We start from the raw sequence: 14,951 nt of genomic DNA, 5'->3' as shown, positions 1-14,951 counted from the left end.
CCCCCGGGGAGAGGGAGGTGGACAGCCCCTCAGGGAGAGCTGGTGTAAGGCTAGCTCTGCAGGGCTTGGGGGGAGAAGCTAGTCCCCCACATGAGGGTAAAGAGTTAGCATCCTCCTCCTCAAAGGACAACTTATAACACTGTGTTAAGAGGTCTTGGTAGCCCTTGGCTACTGCTTTCAGGTCATGTGCAGGGGTCCCCGGTTCTGTGTCCCTACCTAATGCAAACACCCTTGTAGGATTTGCTCCTTTTGTACCAGGACACTGAATTCCCTATACTTCTCTGCGCAAGGCATTGCCTTCCAACTGTAAGGGCCACGGGCTGGCTGCCCCAAGATGGGCCACTTTGGCATGAAGATTATTGCAAATTAAAAAGCATCAAAACCCAGTAGATTCAGGAAAAGCTCTTTACCTCCCTCTCAATTGCCTAAAAAGAATTTAAATGGTAAAAAAACTACAGTATGACATAAAATAGGTAGGTAGGAGCACCTGGGGGGCTCAGTAAAGAGGGTAAAGAGTTGAGCATCCAACTCTTGATTTTGGCTCAGGTCATGATCTCTGGGTCATGAGATCGAGCCACACGCTGGGCTCTGTGCTGGGTGTGCAGCCTGCTTAAGATTCTCTCTCCTTCTCCCTCTGCTCTTCCCCCTCTCTCCAAAACCAATAATAGTAATAAAGTAGGTATGGTCAAAGGGAGGAACCTAGCAAGGCCTGTTCCAGCCAAGTCCTCCACGTCCCATTGTTCCTGAGAGGCCCAGCGAACATTCGTTTATCAAACATTTACTCTTTTTCATCTTCCTGTGAATTGCGTTTCTTTGAAGCCCCAGACCCCTGCCACTTTCTCCTTAATTCGGAGTGACACATGTACCTCATTTTGCCTGTCTTGGATCTTTCACATCTGTGTGGATTCCTTGTACGTATTCTATTAAATTTGATTTTCTCCTGTTAATCTGCCTCATGTCAATTTGATTCTTAGTCTGACTAGAAGGACCTTGAAGGGGACAGGAGATTCTTGCTCCCCAACACTCTGTACCCCAACCTTTCTTCCTTCTAGGGGAAAGCCTTGGGGGCTGGAGCCTGTGGTCTTGGTGTTGGTCTCTCTCTGGGAGTGTGTGTATATGGAAGGCTTGGGAGTCCAGGGCAGGGGACTTGGACTAGGGCGCCATTCCTGCAGTCACCACCAGGGACCCCATCCAGCACTGCCTTGAGCTCCTGACCTCTGGGCCACACAATTACTGAAGGCCACAAACAATTGCCTGACTCCGAGCCCCAGGTTGAGCTCGGCCTGGGTCAGACGTGGGCTGGGTGTGTGGGTGTGTGCCTGTATGTGTGCACGGGAGACAGACTTTGACCGCAGGGAGAGGAAACACTGGGAGAGAAGAGGCCGGGTCAGACCACGGCTGAGTGTGTGCAAGGGCCAGGGCCACAGACCGGCCGGAGGATGGGTAGGGGGAGGGCTTCCCGGAGGAGGAGGCCGGGCTTGGGGTGGGGAATGGGCACGGTTGGGAACTCAAGCGGCTTCAGAGAAAGGGATTCCCGGAAACTTGTAGGAGAAAGGCTGGTTGGGGGAATCTGTGACAAAAGTAAACGCGCAGCCCCAGCTCCGAGGGAGCCTCGCAGCCCCGCCCCGGTCTGCCACACCTGCCTAACGACCTCCGGCCCTCCCCCGCCTCAGGCGGAGCTGTCTCACCTCCCGGTTCCATTCACGTCTTGCACAATCACTTCCACACCTTGAACACCTGAGCGGGTAATTCCTGCCCTCTTCCTACGGTCTTTCCTCTTGGCAACAGCGGGAAGCACGCACTTGCACGGCCCCCGGGTTAGGCGCCCCCCAGGTGAGGCCCCCCGGTGAGGCCCCCAGGTGAGGCCCGCCCGCTCTCCCGCCGCGCGCCCTCCGCGCACTCTCCCACGCCCCCCGCGCCCTCGGAGCGCCGCCGGGTCTCGTTTGCATAACCCTCGCCCCCTCCCCGCCCCTCCCCTCCCCTCCCCTCCCCCGGCCTCCCGCGGTCCCGGGCCGCGCCCCGCCCCCTGCCCGCCCCCTGCCCGCCCCCTCGAGGGGCTGGGCCGCGGCCTCGCGCCCATTGGCCGCCGAGCCGCTGGTCCCGGCCGGGGCTGTGATTGCGGCCAGCCCATGTCAGTCCCGGAGCGGGCGCGGGCGGCGGGGGCGGGGGCGCGCGGCCCGGCTGGCGGCCGCAGGTGGGGCTGCTCGCGGCGAGGGACGTAGCCCGGGCCCCGCGGCCCCGCCGAGAGAGCCCAGGATGCCGCGCGGGGACTCGGAGCAGGTGCGCTACTGCGCGCGCCTCTCCTACCTCTGGCTCAAGTTCTCGCTGATCATCTACTCCACGGTGTTCTGGGTGAGTGACCCGGGGGGGACCCTGACCTGGCGGGGGTGCCGGCACTCCCTGGACCGCCCGCACGCCGACCCGGGCCTGGGTCCGGGGTTGGCTGCTCCAGGGAGGGCGCGGGGACTGCACGCCCGGTTCCTCGTCCCCCTCTCCCCGGGAAGCAGGAGACCCCGGCGCTCCGGCTCAGCCCGAATCTCAGCAGCCGACGGGTCCGGAGCGGCAGAGCCGTGGATTAAGCCGAAGGAGCGCTCCGTGGCTCACCTGCGCGCACCTGCTCGGGGCGCTGGGTCTCCGCGTCTGCTGCGCTCGGGCTGGAGCGCTAGCGGCGGTTACGCGTTGCCCGCGGGGTTGCAGAGTTTGCCTCCCCATCCGCCGGTGGAGAAGACGTGGTCGGGCTTTGTGGGCTGGATTGGGCGGGGAAACCTGGACTCTTGGTCCTGTCCCCACTGACTACTTGCGGACGTCCGGGAGCCAGAGGCTTCCCTACCGTGTCTCGGTTTCCTGTTCGGTAGAAGGAGGATGGGCTTGCCTTGTCCGCGGAGGAGTCTGGAGGATTCCACTGCGTCACCCCTGGGGTGGCCTCCGGCAGCACCTGCAGGTCGGGTAAATTCCCGCAGCCGCTGGGCTTTACCTGCTCTTGTGCAGTGCTGGGCGGCAGGGTGGCAGTGGTGGGCCGAGACCCGGGCTTCGAATCCTGCCGCTACCACTTTCTGGCTCAGTGATCTTGGGGAAATTACTTAAAGTCTCTAGGCCGTCATTTCTTCGTCTGCAAATAGAGACAGTAATTATATTCAACTTTAAGGACGGGCGTGGAGATTGAATGAGGTAGGCCAAGTACAGTGCTCAGCACCGCGACCGGTGAAGAGCTCAAGAAGTGTGAGCCATTACTATTATTTTTGTAGACTGGGAAGCCGGGCCCTCCCGGTAACCTCAGAGAGAGACTGATTTCTTTATGAAGATTTTGGGTGAGGCTGGACCCCCACCTAGAAATGAGGACATCTTTCTATAGGCCAGTTCCAGCCTTGCAGCTCTAGAAGAGTCCCCTGCTCCCCAGTAGCCACAGGGCAGAGTTGCCCTGGGACTGAGGGGGTGGGGTGGGGGGATGATCCCTGGCTCCCAACCCTCCCCAAACATACACTCACTGTATTCTCTTCAGACCCTTAGCGGTTCTATTCTATTAGCAGGAACAGCTTGATCTGCCTGGTGACAGGTCTGACTTCCCATTTGACTGCTTTATGGATCTGCCCTTGCCTGGTGGTCTAGAGGTCCAGATTCTAGTCTTGTTCTGTTATTGACTCACTCAGAGACCTTAGGCAAGTCACTTCCTCTTTTGGGACCTCAGAGCTGTTAAATGACTTGGCTCTCTAGAGAGAACCAGGCTAAACTCAGTTCCCAGTCCAGTTCTCTGATTCTAGGTAATGTGGGAGAGAGATGGGCAGCACATTTGGGGGCCAGAGGATGAAGTAGAGGTTGGTGGAAGCCTCAGGGAGGCAGAAGGTTGTATGTGGGATTGGGGTGGGGGTGATTTGCTCCCAAAGTTGTATTAGCATCAGCCAGAGACTTTAAAAAAAAAAAAACACTACAGATGCCTGGGCCCTGGCACAGAGATTTATTTAAACTCCTCAGGTGGTTCTAGTTTGTTGTCAGGGTTGTAAACTGCTGGGCTTGTTGTTCTCACAGGCCTCTTGGTTCTGATTCTGGGATTCTTTGCCTGCCCCTTACTTGTCTGGCTGCAGGAGCTCTTCTCTCTGGAGGTCAGAGTTGAAAGAGGGGAGGCTAAGGTTGTTGGTGGGGGGGTGCGGGTAGGTAAGGAGAAAATGGAAGACCAGGAGTCAGAAGGTGGGGCCTATGTTTCTGGCTTTACCCCTTCTCTCCATGTGTATCACTGACTAGTATCTTAACCTCCTTGTACCTCCATTTTCCTATCTGTGAAATGGGTAACTGATACCCTGTCCCACACTTCCCTGGGTTGGTTTTAGGATTAGATATGGGGAGATAGTGACATGTGGGTTACAGCTGAACTCAGAATTGTCAAGGCCTTGTTCTGTCGCTGTCCCCTATAGCCTGCGGGCAAGACCACTCAATGGCCCTCGCTTTGCTTCTCTTGGGCAGAGTGGGACTCAGAACTTGGAATCTTTCCTCTCCAGCCAACTGAGATTGCCTTCCCAAATCCTTGACTTCCCATCCCTGGAAGTATTTCTGCTTAAAAACCTCCCTACCCATGCCAAGGACTCAGCCACCTGCCAACCCTCCCAGGGCAGCTCTAGGTGCCAGATTTCCCTGCAGGGTGGAGGCCCAGCATGAGTAAGTAATTTGTTCTAGACTGGCTTTGCTGCTAATTGGAAACCCATTATAGGAAGGCCCATTATCTCTGCTACCATCCCTTGGGGTGAGGAGTGGGGCCAAGGGTTACTTGCTTTATAAGCCCAAAGTACTAACACCATCGTCTCAGACTTAGGTCTGGAAAGGACTGTAAGTTTTACCCTAGCCACACACCTTTTGGAAGACTTTCTGCTTTAAATCTTATTATAAAATATGAAATGCAAGGACACTGTACAAAATTTTAAAGTACCAAAGTGAAGTCCTCAGTGACAAGCCTCCCTCCTGCCCCTCTCCCCTGGCCTGCCCTGTCCAGAGGGGACATCTATGATCAGTTTCTTATTCTTCACTTCTGAGGTAACATCCCAGCCATAGCATGCCCTAGGTGAACGTGTACCTGCATTATATATTCTGTTTTTTTCCCATATAAAGTAGCACAGTATACATAGTCCTACCCTTACCTTTTCACTGAAATGTAAGTCCATGTGAATTTTGGAGCTCTGGTAGTGGCCGCCTCGTTTTGTCTGATGGCTACATAGAACTCACTGGAGGCTATGCCCAAACTCATTCAATCCGTCCCCACCTGGGGAACTTGGGTTGTTTCCCATCTTTGGTTACTGTAAGCAGCAGTGCAGTGAGCAGTTTTGAACCTGTCATTTTGCACATGCATGTGTATATCTGCAGGGAAATTTCTAGAAAGAGAACTGGTGGGTTTACAGGATACATGAATGTGTAATAGACATACAGAAATGCACTGGGCGTAAGTGTATATGGCCTGATGGATTTTTACAAAGTGAACACACATGAGTGATCAGCCCCCAGGTCAACCACTAGAACAGAGAGAAAAGAAGCCAGAAGCCTCCCTTGTGCCCGCTTCCGGTCATCACCCCCTCCCTCCAGTGGTAATCACAGTCAGGGTGTCTCATAGCACAGAAGCGTTTTGCCTGGTTTTGTACGTGCGTTTAAAATTTTGGTGTTTGTTAAATTATAGAGTTTATACCAGTTATAGTATTATTTACTGTATTACTTTAAACTGACTCACTTTTTAATCTTAAATTATTATTTTTTAAAATATTTATTTATTTATTTATTTATTTATTTATTTATTCATGAGAAACACAGAGGCAGAGGGAGAAGCAGGCTCCATGCAGGGAGCCCGACGTGGGACTCGATCCCTGTTCTCCAGGATCACGCCCTGGGCCAAAGGTGGCACTAAACCGCTGAGCCACCTGGGCTCCCCTTATTTTTTTAAAAGGAGGCTTTATGTATACACCACTGCCAATGGGAAACCAATACGCATGATGCTAAATCGTGCAGGGAAAACAAAACGTCATTAAATCTTAGCTAGATACTGTGGGTGATGTAGGCTGTGTTCTGTGTTCAAAAGGCAGCCTGGCAAGTGTTTGAGGGGCTGAATGACAAAGTGGCACCCACACAGATTTGCTGCTGCATGCAACGGGAAGGATGGCAAGGGAAATGAGCAATGAAGCCTTTGCTCAGTCTATGAGTCAATATAAATATGACTTTGAACCACTCACAAGATCTCCTCCTGTCGTACATCGGGCGGTGGGGGTTGCCTCTCGTTTTCAGAGGGGGCCTCGGGGCTCAGGGTGTGTTTCAGGGCCGCTTATTAAGGCTGGCCTGAGCCCCTACATCTCATGCCCAGTTCAGTGCTCCTTCCGGTAGATTTTGGAGGATGTGTCCATGAGGAATGAGCTCACTCAGAGGCACTTGGAGCCTCCTCTTCCCACCATGCAGCGTGAATCATTCTGACATATGTGCCCTCAGCCCACTAGGGACACACCTCTAATTTTAGCACTGACCACAGGGTATCCTAGAGATCTGTTTACTTAACTGTTTTTCCTTGCTGGACTATGGACTCCCGGAGGTCAGGGGTGTAGCTCGTTCATATCCTCTTCCAAATGCTGGTTTTGGGGCTGGGCACACAGTAAGTGCTTGGGGAAAGCTCATTGCATTGGCGTGCTCAAGCCCCAACCTGTGTCTTGTAAGCAAGGATCTGAGGTGGGGGCACCTGGATCAGGGGTTGGTGTGTAAACAGTGGTCAGATTTGCTGAGACCTTGAATTTGCATGGTGGCCTGGGCTGATGGTAGAGTCACCGGCCCTATAGAAAGCACTGGCCCTCTAGAAAGCATCAGCCTGCTACTTTGACAATGGAGTAATTTCCAGTTGGGTACAAAAGGGTGTCAGGGCTGGGGGATGTTGACCAATCAGGAAAAAAAGGACTTGGTGGGAAGGAAATGGGAATGGGTAGGTGGGGGAGGTAATAGTACCAGAGGCAGTATTAACTCTTCCTTGCCTTCTCTATGGATGGACCCCCCCCCCCTCCCCTTATCATAGCGTGGCCTGTGATTCTTTATATTTTCCTATAATGTAATGTCTAAGAGTGTGGGCCCTATACCAGGCTGCATGGGTTCAAATCCCAACTCTGGTATTTATTTATAAGTCAAGTAACTAACTTCCTTGCACCTCAATTGCCTTATTTGTAAAATGGGTGATACCAGGGAGTCCCTGAGACTATGAAATGGATGAATATATAGGAAGAGCAAACACCAGTGCCTGGAACATTAGCATAAACACTGTATCAACTACTTCAGGGTTAGCTAATCTTTTCCCACCCTCCTCTCCATTTTTCTAGGAACTCAAGAGCCATAGACTGAGAACTAGAAGGGTCCTTAGAAGCACCTCTAGAGCTACCTTTTCATTTTACCAAGGAAAACAGGCCCAGAGAGAGGAAGCGAGTTGCTTTAGACCCCAAAGCAAGTTCAGGACAGGCCAAGGGCAGGACCCAGATGGCCTGAGTGCATTGTGTCGCCGTGACCTGCCAGCGGCTCTTCCCCTTGCCACCCTCCCCCTGCTCAGGACCCAAGGTATGCGTGGAAGATAGCATTTCTGCAAAGAGCCATGTACCTGGCCTCCCAGTTAGGCACTAGACGAAGCCAGATGAAAAAGAAAGTAGATTAAGTTTCCAGCAGGAATTTCTAACTTTTGAAAAGAGCTTTATTGTTTTTGTGAAAATAATATGTGTGCTCAGTTAAAAACCGTTCAGGCAATTCTTGTGAGCACACTGAAGACAGTGAAAGTCACCTTTGGTTCTGGCCCTGGGAGAGCACCGCTGTTACACACCGAGAAACACCCATCTGGACATCTCCTTGTACATGCACATAATTTATTTCCTGAATTTTTAAAATTATTGTTGTGCTTGAATCCTTAGGCAGGATCATTTCCCCCTTATTCTAGGCAAGGATTTCACAGAGAAAATAGAGAGATTCAAGCAAAAAGTGACTTCATCCTGGAGAAACAGCCACCCTGCCTACCTACTGTCAGAGAAGATCTAGAAGCAATGAGACTAGGGTCCCCTCTCCCAGCCTGGCCAGGGGTCCTTAACAATTCCAGAGAATCAAGAAGGCAGATCTGGGAGGCATTTGGAGAATCTTCCAATGCATTCGTCTTACAGATGAACAAACGAAGGCCTTAAGGAAGTTTCTTTGCTCTTAGTTTAGGCTTCTGTGCATGAGCCCTTTTCTTTCTGGAAGAAAGGCATTGTTTTAAATGGTAGGAATGGATAGGGACCTCACAGTCTCTTGTTGTTTGTCCCCAGGATGCAGGAGTAACAACCTGTCCTCCTCCTTCCCTGGCCTGCTGCCACACCTCTTCAGGTGACTCACAATGCCAGCCTGGGGTGGGGCTCAGGGTAAACTAGATAAGAGACTGATAATGAAATTTCTGTACCGGCTGGCTCCATGTACAGGGGAAAGATGTCTTCTGGGTTAGCCCAGAACACACAAGATTGAGAAGATTAACCTTGCCCGGAGGGCAGCCCCGGTGGCTCAGCGGTTTTTTTTTTTTTTTTAATTTTTTTTTTAATTTTTTATTTATTTATGATAGTCACAGAGAGAGAGAGAGAGGCAGAGACACAGGCGGAGGGAGAAGCAGGCTCCATGCCCCGGGAGCCTGATGTGGGATTCGATCCCGGGTCTCCAGGATCGTGCCCTGGGCCAAAGGCAGGCGCCAAACCGCTGCGCCACCCAGGGATCCCTGGCTCAGCGGTTTAACGCTGCCTGCAGCCCAGGGTGTGATCCTGGAGACCCTGGATCGAGTGCCACGTCAGGCTCTCTGAATGGAGCCTGCTTCTCCCTCTGCCTGTGTCTCTGCCTCTCTCTCTGTGTCTCTATGAATAAATAAAATCTTAAAAAAAAAAAAAAAAAAGCCTTGCCCGGAGAGAAGCTGTGGATATAAGTGGGTTTGAATCACATCTTTGTGGAAGGCCAGGGAGTCCAGTCCTGACCTGTGTTCTCTCCAGGGTGGAGATGGTTCTTTACTCATTCGGTCAACAAATAATTATTTGATGCCTACTGTATATGCCAGGCACTGCGATGTTTCCTGGGAAATAACTGAACAAGACAGACTTCGTCCGGGCCTTGGAAGACAGACACACCAGTAAATAAATGTAGCTTGTGATTGGTGCTAAAGAGCGAATTAGGGAGCAAATGGAGGAGATGAAATTTCCTACTTTAGATGGTGCAATCAAGGAAGGCCTTTATGAGGAGCTGAGGTCCAAGGAATGAGAAGGAGCCAGCCATAGAAAAGGCCTGTCGAGAGTATCTCAGACAGAGGGAATAGTACGTACAAAGGTCCTGAGGTAGGCAAGTATGGCTGAAGCAGATGGGGAAGCCTGGGAAGGCCCAAGTAACAGGTGGAGAGGGTGACAGGGGCCTGATTGTATGAGGGGTGTGGCGTCTGATTGAAAGTGGAGGTGTAATTGTCCAGCAGTGCCAGCTGGAGACACAGATCCAGGGCTGCTTCTGCTGTTGGCCCTGCGTAAAGGACCACCTCTCTGAGCTTCTGAAACTTCTGTCTGCGGATATGCTAGAGGCCTTGGGGAGGCTTCTGCAAGAGTAGAGATGCATAGGCACCAAGCACCCTATAGGGGCCAGTATCCACAGGGGGCTGGGACTTCAGATGTGAGGACTTCCAGAGTCTGTCTTATTAGAGGATGCTCCTTTGTGCTGGGGTTGCTCTGTCTGCCTAGAGCACATGGTTGTGGCAATAGCCTTAGGCTGAGAAGTCTGATACCTTGGGAATGCATGTGGCCTTGGGTGGGGCGGCAGTTAGGTCCTTCCCACCCCTTAGTTCCTGGGGTTTTAGTGGCAGACTGGCAGAGGCTGTGCACCACGTAATGGGCATGTGAGTCCAGGCAGGCTGTCGTAGAAGCATCCTACAAAGCTGAGAGCTGATCCCAGCACCTGGAGTAGTGGGGCTGGGAGAAACACTTCTGAGAGTCCCCGGGGTGGAGTGTACCTATGCCAGGGAACGCCAGACAGGTAGAGACCGAACTCGGGTTCACAGCTTACATCCCCCACAATATCTAGCTAGGATTTAATAAAGTTGTCCCTCAGCAACTCCTATCCTCAACTGGTTTCTGCTCTGATCATGAGTCTGTCCCCTTCCCCACCTTTTTGGGGATGGAAAGAGTCTAGTGGTCACTACCACCCCTATGGGAGCCCGGAGCCCAAATATCCGTCCACTGCTGACTGAATGTCCCCACCAGAGCCTCCTGGGAGCTGCTGGCTGCCCCGCCCCAATCCCACAGTGTCTGCAGCTGCTCTGTGCTCTCTGCTGGCACCAAGTGAGCAACAGCCTCTCAAGGGACAGGGACAGGGCTGGCTCATCTCCTCACCCCACACCCCTCCACCGCCCCTCCTCTCTGACCAGCACAAGGCCAGGCAAACAGTGATCCTGGGTCAGAGGTGGAGCAGAAGCCAGCCAGAGGCCTGAGTTCTCTCTGGCCCTGCAGGGACCACCCTTCCCCTCTGCACACAAGGCCACACATCAGGCCTCTGTCCCCGGGGCAGGGCGGCAGTTGCCTTTACAGTGTGCACACCCATTCCCTAGATAGAAAGGATAATCCTGGGGGAGATCACCGAGTGCTGCTCATTGTGGACACTGTGCCACTGGCCATGGAGTGTTAGAAGCAGAGGCAGCTGCTGTGTGGTCGGGGGTATTTCCTCCCCTCTGAAAGGAAGGCACCAGGGACCCTCCACGGCCCTTGGAGGTTTGGCCCGGCTGGAAGTCCACGTCACCTCCTAACTGTGCCAAGTAACAGGTGACACTCCTGTTCTGAAAGGCTGTAAGAAAATCCCAAATGTTTTACAGCCCCGCTTGGCAAGCAGTTTCAATTAAACTGCTTTTAGAACCAGGAAGTCCTTCAGGAGAGCTAGTTCACATTCCCTTCCCGTTTTACCCTCCTAGCATCAGGCGTTCCTTGCACAAAGGAAGCCCCTAAGCAGGCAGTGCTGGAGCACAACCTTTGGGGAGGGGCGGGGAAGGGCCCTGATGGTAGGCCTCACCCCCGACCCCTTAGACCCCTTAGGCCCCCTACCGTATAGTGCACCCCTGCTCCGCCTGCCAGGCCTGTTCCGCCCCTGAAGCCCCATCCAGGTCTTGGGTCTCCTGGGTCTTCAGCACAACCCTGCCAGAAGGGGAAGAGATTTTCCTGCTGGTTGGGCCCCTCCCTGGTGAGCCTACCTGGGGGAGCAGAGATGGCTTGCGTTGTTCCTTGGCTGTTTCCTGAGGCTGCCCTGTAACAACCCAGTGGCTTAGAGCAACAGAAATGTATTTGCTCGCCATTCTGGGGGTCCGAAGTCTGAAACCAAGGTGTCACAAGGTTCTTCTACCTCCAGAGGCTCTGGGGGAAATCTTACCCTGCCTCTGCTTTCATGTGGCCTTGCCCTCTGTGTCTGTGTCTTGTCCCAAAGCTTCCTCTGCCTTTTCTTAAAAGGACACTTGACCTTCTATTTAAGGCACACCCAGGTGAGCAGGATGATTTCATCTCAAGGTTCAGAACCTAATTACATCTGCCAAGACCCCTTTTCCAAATAAGGTCACATTGGCAAACATGGACACATCTTTTTTTTGGTGGGAGGGTATGGGGCGCATCCAATCCACTGCAGAGCTCAGTGGTCAGAGTCAGAAATTGAGTCCCCCTCTCTCCACTAACTGGTCACTAGCTCATCACCCTGACCCCAGGCAAATATGGCTCACCTATCTGGAACTGTTTTCCCATCTAAAAAATGGGGATAGGTAGAAAGAAAAAATAAAAAATGGGGATAGGCAACCACCTGCCATGTCTCTCCTGCAACAGAACTGTGGGTCGATGAGATCACAACCAACATTCCAGACATGATGCCCATGCATCAGTAGTTCTCAAATGGAAGATATAATTTAAGAGGAAAAATCATCATAGCTCAACTCGCAAGTATGAATTCTTGACTCACAAAAATACTCATCTGGTTGTACAGAAACTTCTTTAAGTTACAAAGTTAACTAGAGAGAAGGGTTACCTTTAGAACAGGTGAAAGGATGTATGTTGTAAGGATAACTGCAAGGAAACAATATCCTAGAACTCAGGGACCAGCCCCCACTCCCCAGGTACATCCCAGTCCCCTGCAGAAGCCCAGACTCCTGAGCCATCTCCCACACCCCCAAGCTGGCAGTCTCCACAAGCCTCCACCAGCCCTTCTCACCCAGGCTGAGCCTGCTGATTACCCCGTACCCCTTCTCGAATCCCAGCCAGACCTCTCCTGTCTGGGCACCTCAGCAGCCAACCTCTTCCCAGCGGTGCGCTAACTTCCCAGAGCACAGACACCGTCCAGATTGTCCAGAAGGCCAGGGAAGTTTCAGCCTATCAGTCAGGACACATGGAGAGAAAGTGGGCTCGGAAATCCGGCCTGGCTAGTCAGAGTTCCCTCACAGACACCACCAGAGCTCTGGCTTCCACTCCCCGCTGCATGTAAGAATCACCTGGGAAAGTTTAAAAACTGGAGGTGCCTGGATCCCATCCCGTACCCACTGCGTCAGCTCCGAAGATGGGGCCTGGTGTGTACTTGCAAAATGCTCCAGCGCCAGAAGCCTCAAACGATAGTCAAGGCCCCCTGGATCTAGAAGGTCTTTTTGACCTCAGGAAGTGACCGAGGCTCAGAATTTGGCATCAGCCCCGGAAGCCAGCACCCACTCCACTCCAGCTAGGGGGCTTGGCCCCAGTCTGCAATGGGGTGTCTCCAGGGGCTGGCCTCTGCCCTCTGCCCTCCACTGAGCCCAGCACAGCCTGTCCCCTGGCAAGGGGCTGGAAACAGCACAGAAAGCCTATGCGACTTGTCCACGGCCATACACAGTGTCCTGGGAGGGGCTTCCAGCAGCCTGGAGAGTAGATGTTTCCGGCTCTCCAGCAGGAAGGAGGAGGGCTCTGAGCCCCTGAGTCCTGACCCTGACCAAGCTCTTTTCCTTCTCCTCTCCATGCAAATATTTACTTCCCTGCAGGCCAAGATGCAAATGGCTCCATTGGCGAGAAAGTCCCCTTTGGAAAAAATTAAACACAGCAGACACTTCTCTACAGTGAAATAGCTTCTTCTTAGAGATGGATGCAGATGCTGGTTTGTGCCAGTCACTTCCCCTTATAGGGGCCTCAGTCTCCTCAGCTGTAAAATGGAACAAGTACCCCCATCTGCCTGGCTCACAGGGTTGTGCTGAGGATCCAAAGTGGTGCAGCAAAGTGTTGGTGAGGCAGGCACATGATGGCATCCCTCCCGTGCCCTCCAGCACCCCCTGACCAACAACCCCCCCTCCCCCCCGAGCACGGGGCTCCTGTCCAGTAATACCTACTCCCGGCACCTATGCTGATGCCTCCTGCAGAGACGCTCCAGAGCCCTGCAGGCACGGGCCCACTGGCCCCGGTGGGAGGCACAGTTATCCTCTTCCCACTGAGGAGGAAACTGAGGCACAGAAAATTGTGGGTGACTTGTCCCTGGTCATGCGGCCAATCAGTCTCACTCCTTACCCATCAACCAAGTGATCTTCCCCTGATTTGGTGCCTGATGGGGTGGGTCTGTGTGGCCTCCGGGCCCAGCCTTCCCAAGGGTTGTGTCTGACCTCAGAGTCCAGGTCCAGTCATCGTCCCTCTGCTGTGACCGCCCTCCCTCTCCTGAGGCTCGCCTGTGCTCCTCTCTGCCCGGCCTCCTCATGCTTCCAGCCCCCTTGCCACCTCTTCCGAGTCACCCCGAAGCTCCGCTACAGTCCAGGCTGCCCCGCGGGACAGGAAGCCACACCTGGCTTCTGGCCGCTGCTGCCCACCTTAGCTTCCATCTCCCTGCTGGGCTGACCCTCCAGGTGAGGAAGAGGACACCTTAGTCTTCTGTTTCCCCCACCTGGCCCAGGCCTAGCCTAGAGCTGGACAAATGCACCACACTGACCTCCAAGGGCCGTGGAGGGTCCCTGGTGCCTTCCTTTCAGAGGGGAGGAAATACCCCCGACCACACAGCAGCTGCCTCTGCTTCTAACACTCCGTGGCCAGTAGCACAGTGTCCACAATGAGCAGCACTCGGTGATCTCCCCCAGGATTATCCTTTCCATCTAGGGAATGGGTGTGCACACCGTAAAGGCAACTGCCACCCTGCCCCGGGGACAGAGGCCTGATGTGTGGCCTTGTGTGCAGAGGGGAAGGGTGGTCCCTGCAGGGCCAGAGAGAACTCAGGCCTCTGGCTGGCTTCTGCTCCACCTCTGACCCAGGATCACTGTTTGCCTGGCCTTGTGCTGGGTGGGTGGGGGGAGAGATGAGTCAGCCCTGTCCCTGTCCCTTGAGAGGCTGTCACTCACTTGGTGCCAGCAGAGAGCACAGAGCAGCTGCAGACACTGTGGGATCGGGGCGGGGCAGCCAGCGGCTCCCAGGAGGCTCTGGTGGGGACACTTAGTCAGCAGTGGACGGATATTTGGGGTCTGGGCTCCTATAGGGGTGGCAGTGGCCACTAGACTCTTTCCATCTCTAAGAAGGTGGGGAGGGGGACAGACTCATGATCAGAGCAAAACCAGATGAGGACAGGAGTTGCTGAGGGACACACAGTCCCTATGACAGGAGTGGGGCCTGTTTGTCCCTGTCTTCTTCCTTCCCTGAGGTCTCGTTTGGGCCTGGCCTCTCTTAAACGGAATTTGCCTTTATGCATCCAGGAAGCCCTCCATGCTGCCCCTTGTCCAGGCTAATCGTGCCTTCTGTTTCCTCCTTTTTTTAAAAAAATTTTTTTAATTTTATTATTCATGAAAGACACACACAGAGAGGCAGAGACATAGGCAGAAGCAGGCTCCCTGCGTGGAGCCCAATGCGAGACTTGTTCACAGGGCCCCGGGATCCCACCCTGAGCCAAAGGCAGATGTCCAACCACTGAGCCACCCAGGCGTCCCTGTTTTGTCCTCTTAAAGCTAACAATCAGTGAGCCCTCCC

The 14,951-nt window shown here is 53.6% G+C and overlaps 1 protein-coding gene across 1 annotated transcript in view; it reads left to right on the top strand.

Annotated features, from left to right (window-relative positions):
* Window positions 1–2,111: 2,111 nt before the first annotated feature.
* TSPAN15 (tetraspanin 15) overlaps window positions 2,112–14,951 on the top strand; it is a 49,458-nt gene continuing 36,618 nt past the window's right edge. The window contains exon 1 of the mRNA XM_041749398.1: window positions 2,112–2,352. Coding sequence (XP_041605332.1) covers window positions 2,257–2,352 — 96 coding nt within the window. The 5' untranslated portion in view covers window positions 2,112–2,256. The remainder of the gene's footprint in view (window positions 2,353–14,951) is intronic.

This window comes from Vulpes lagopus, chromosome 3, assembly GCF_018345385.1.
Source record: "Vulpes lagopus strain Blue_001 chromosome 3, ASM1834538v1, whole genome shotgun sequence".
Lineage (NCBI taxonomy): Eukaryota > Metazoa > Chordata > Mammalia > Carnivora > Canidae > Vulpes > Vulpes lagopus.
The sequence above is the reverse complement of the archived record's forward strand: the minus strand, read 5'-3'. Positions and strand labels throughout refer to the sequence as shown.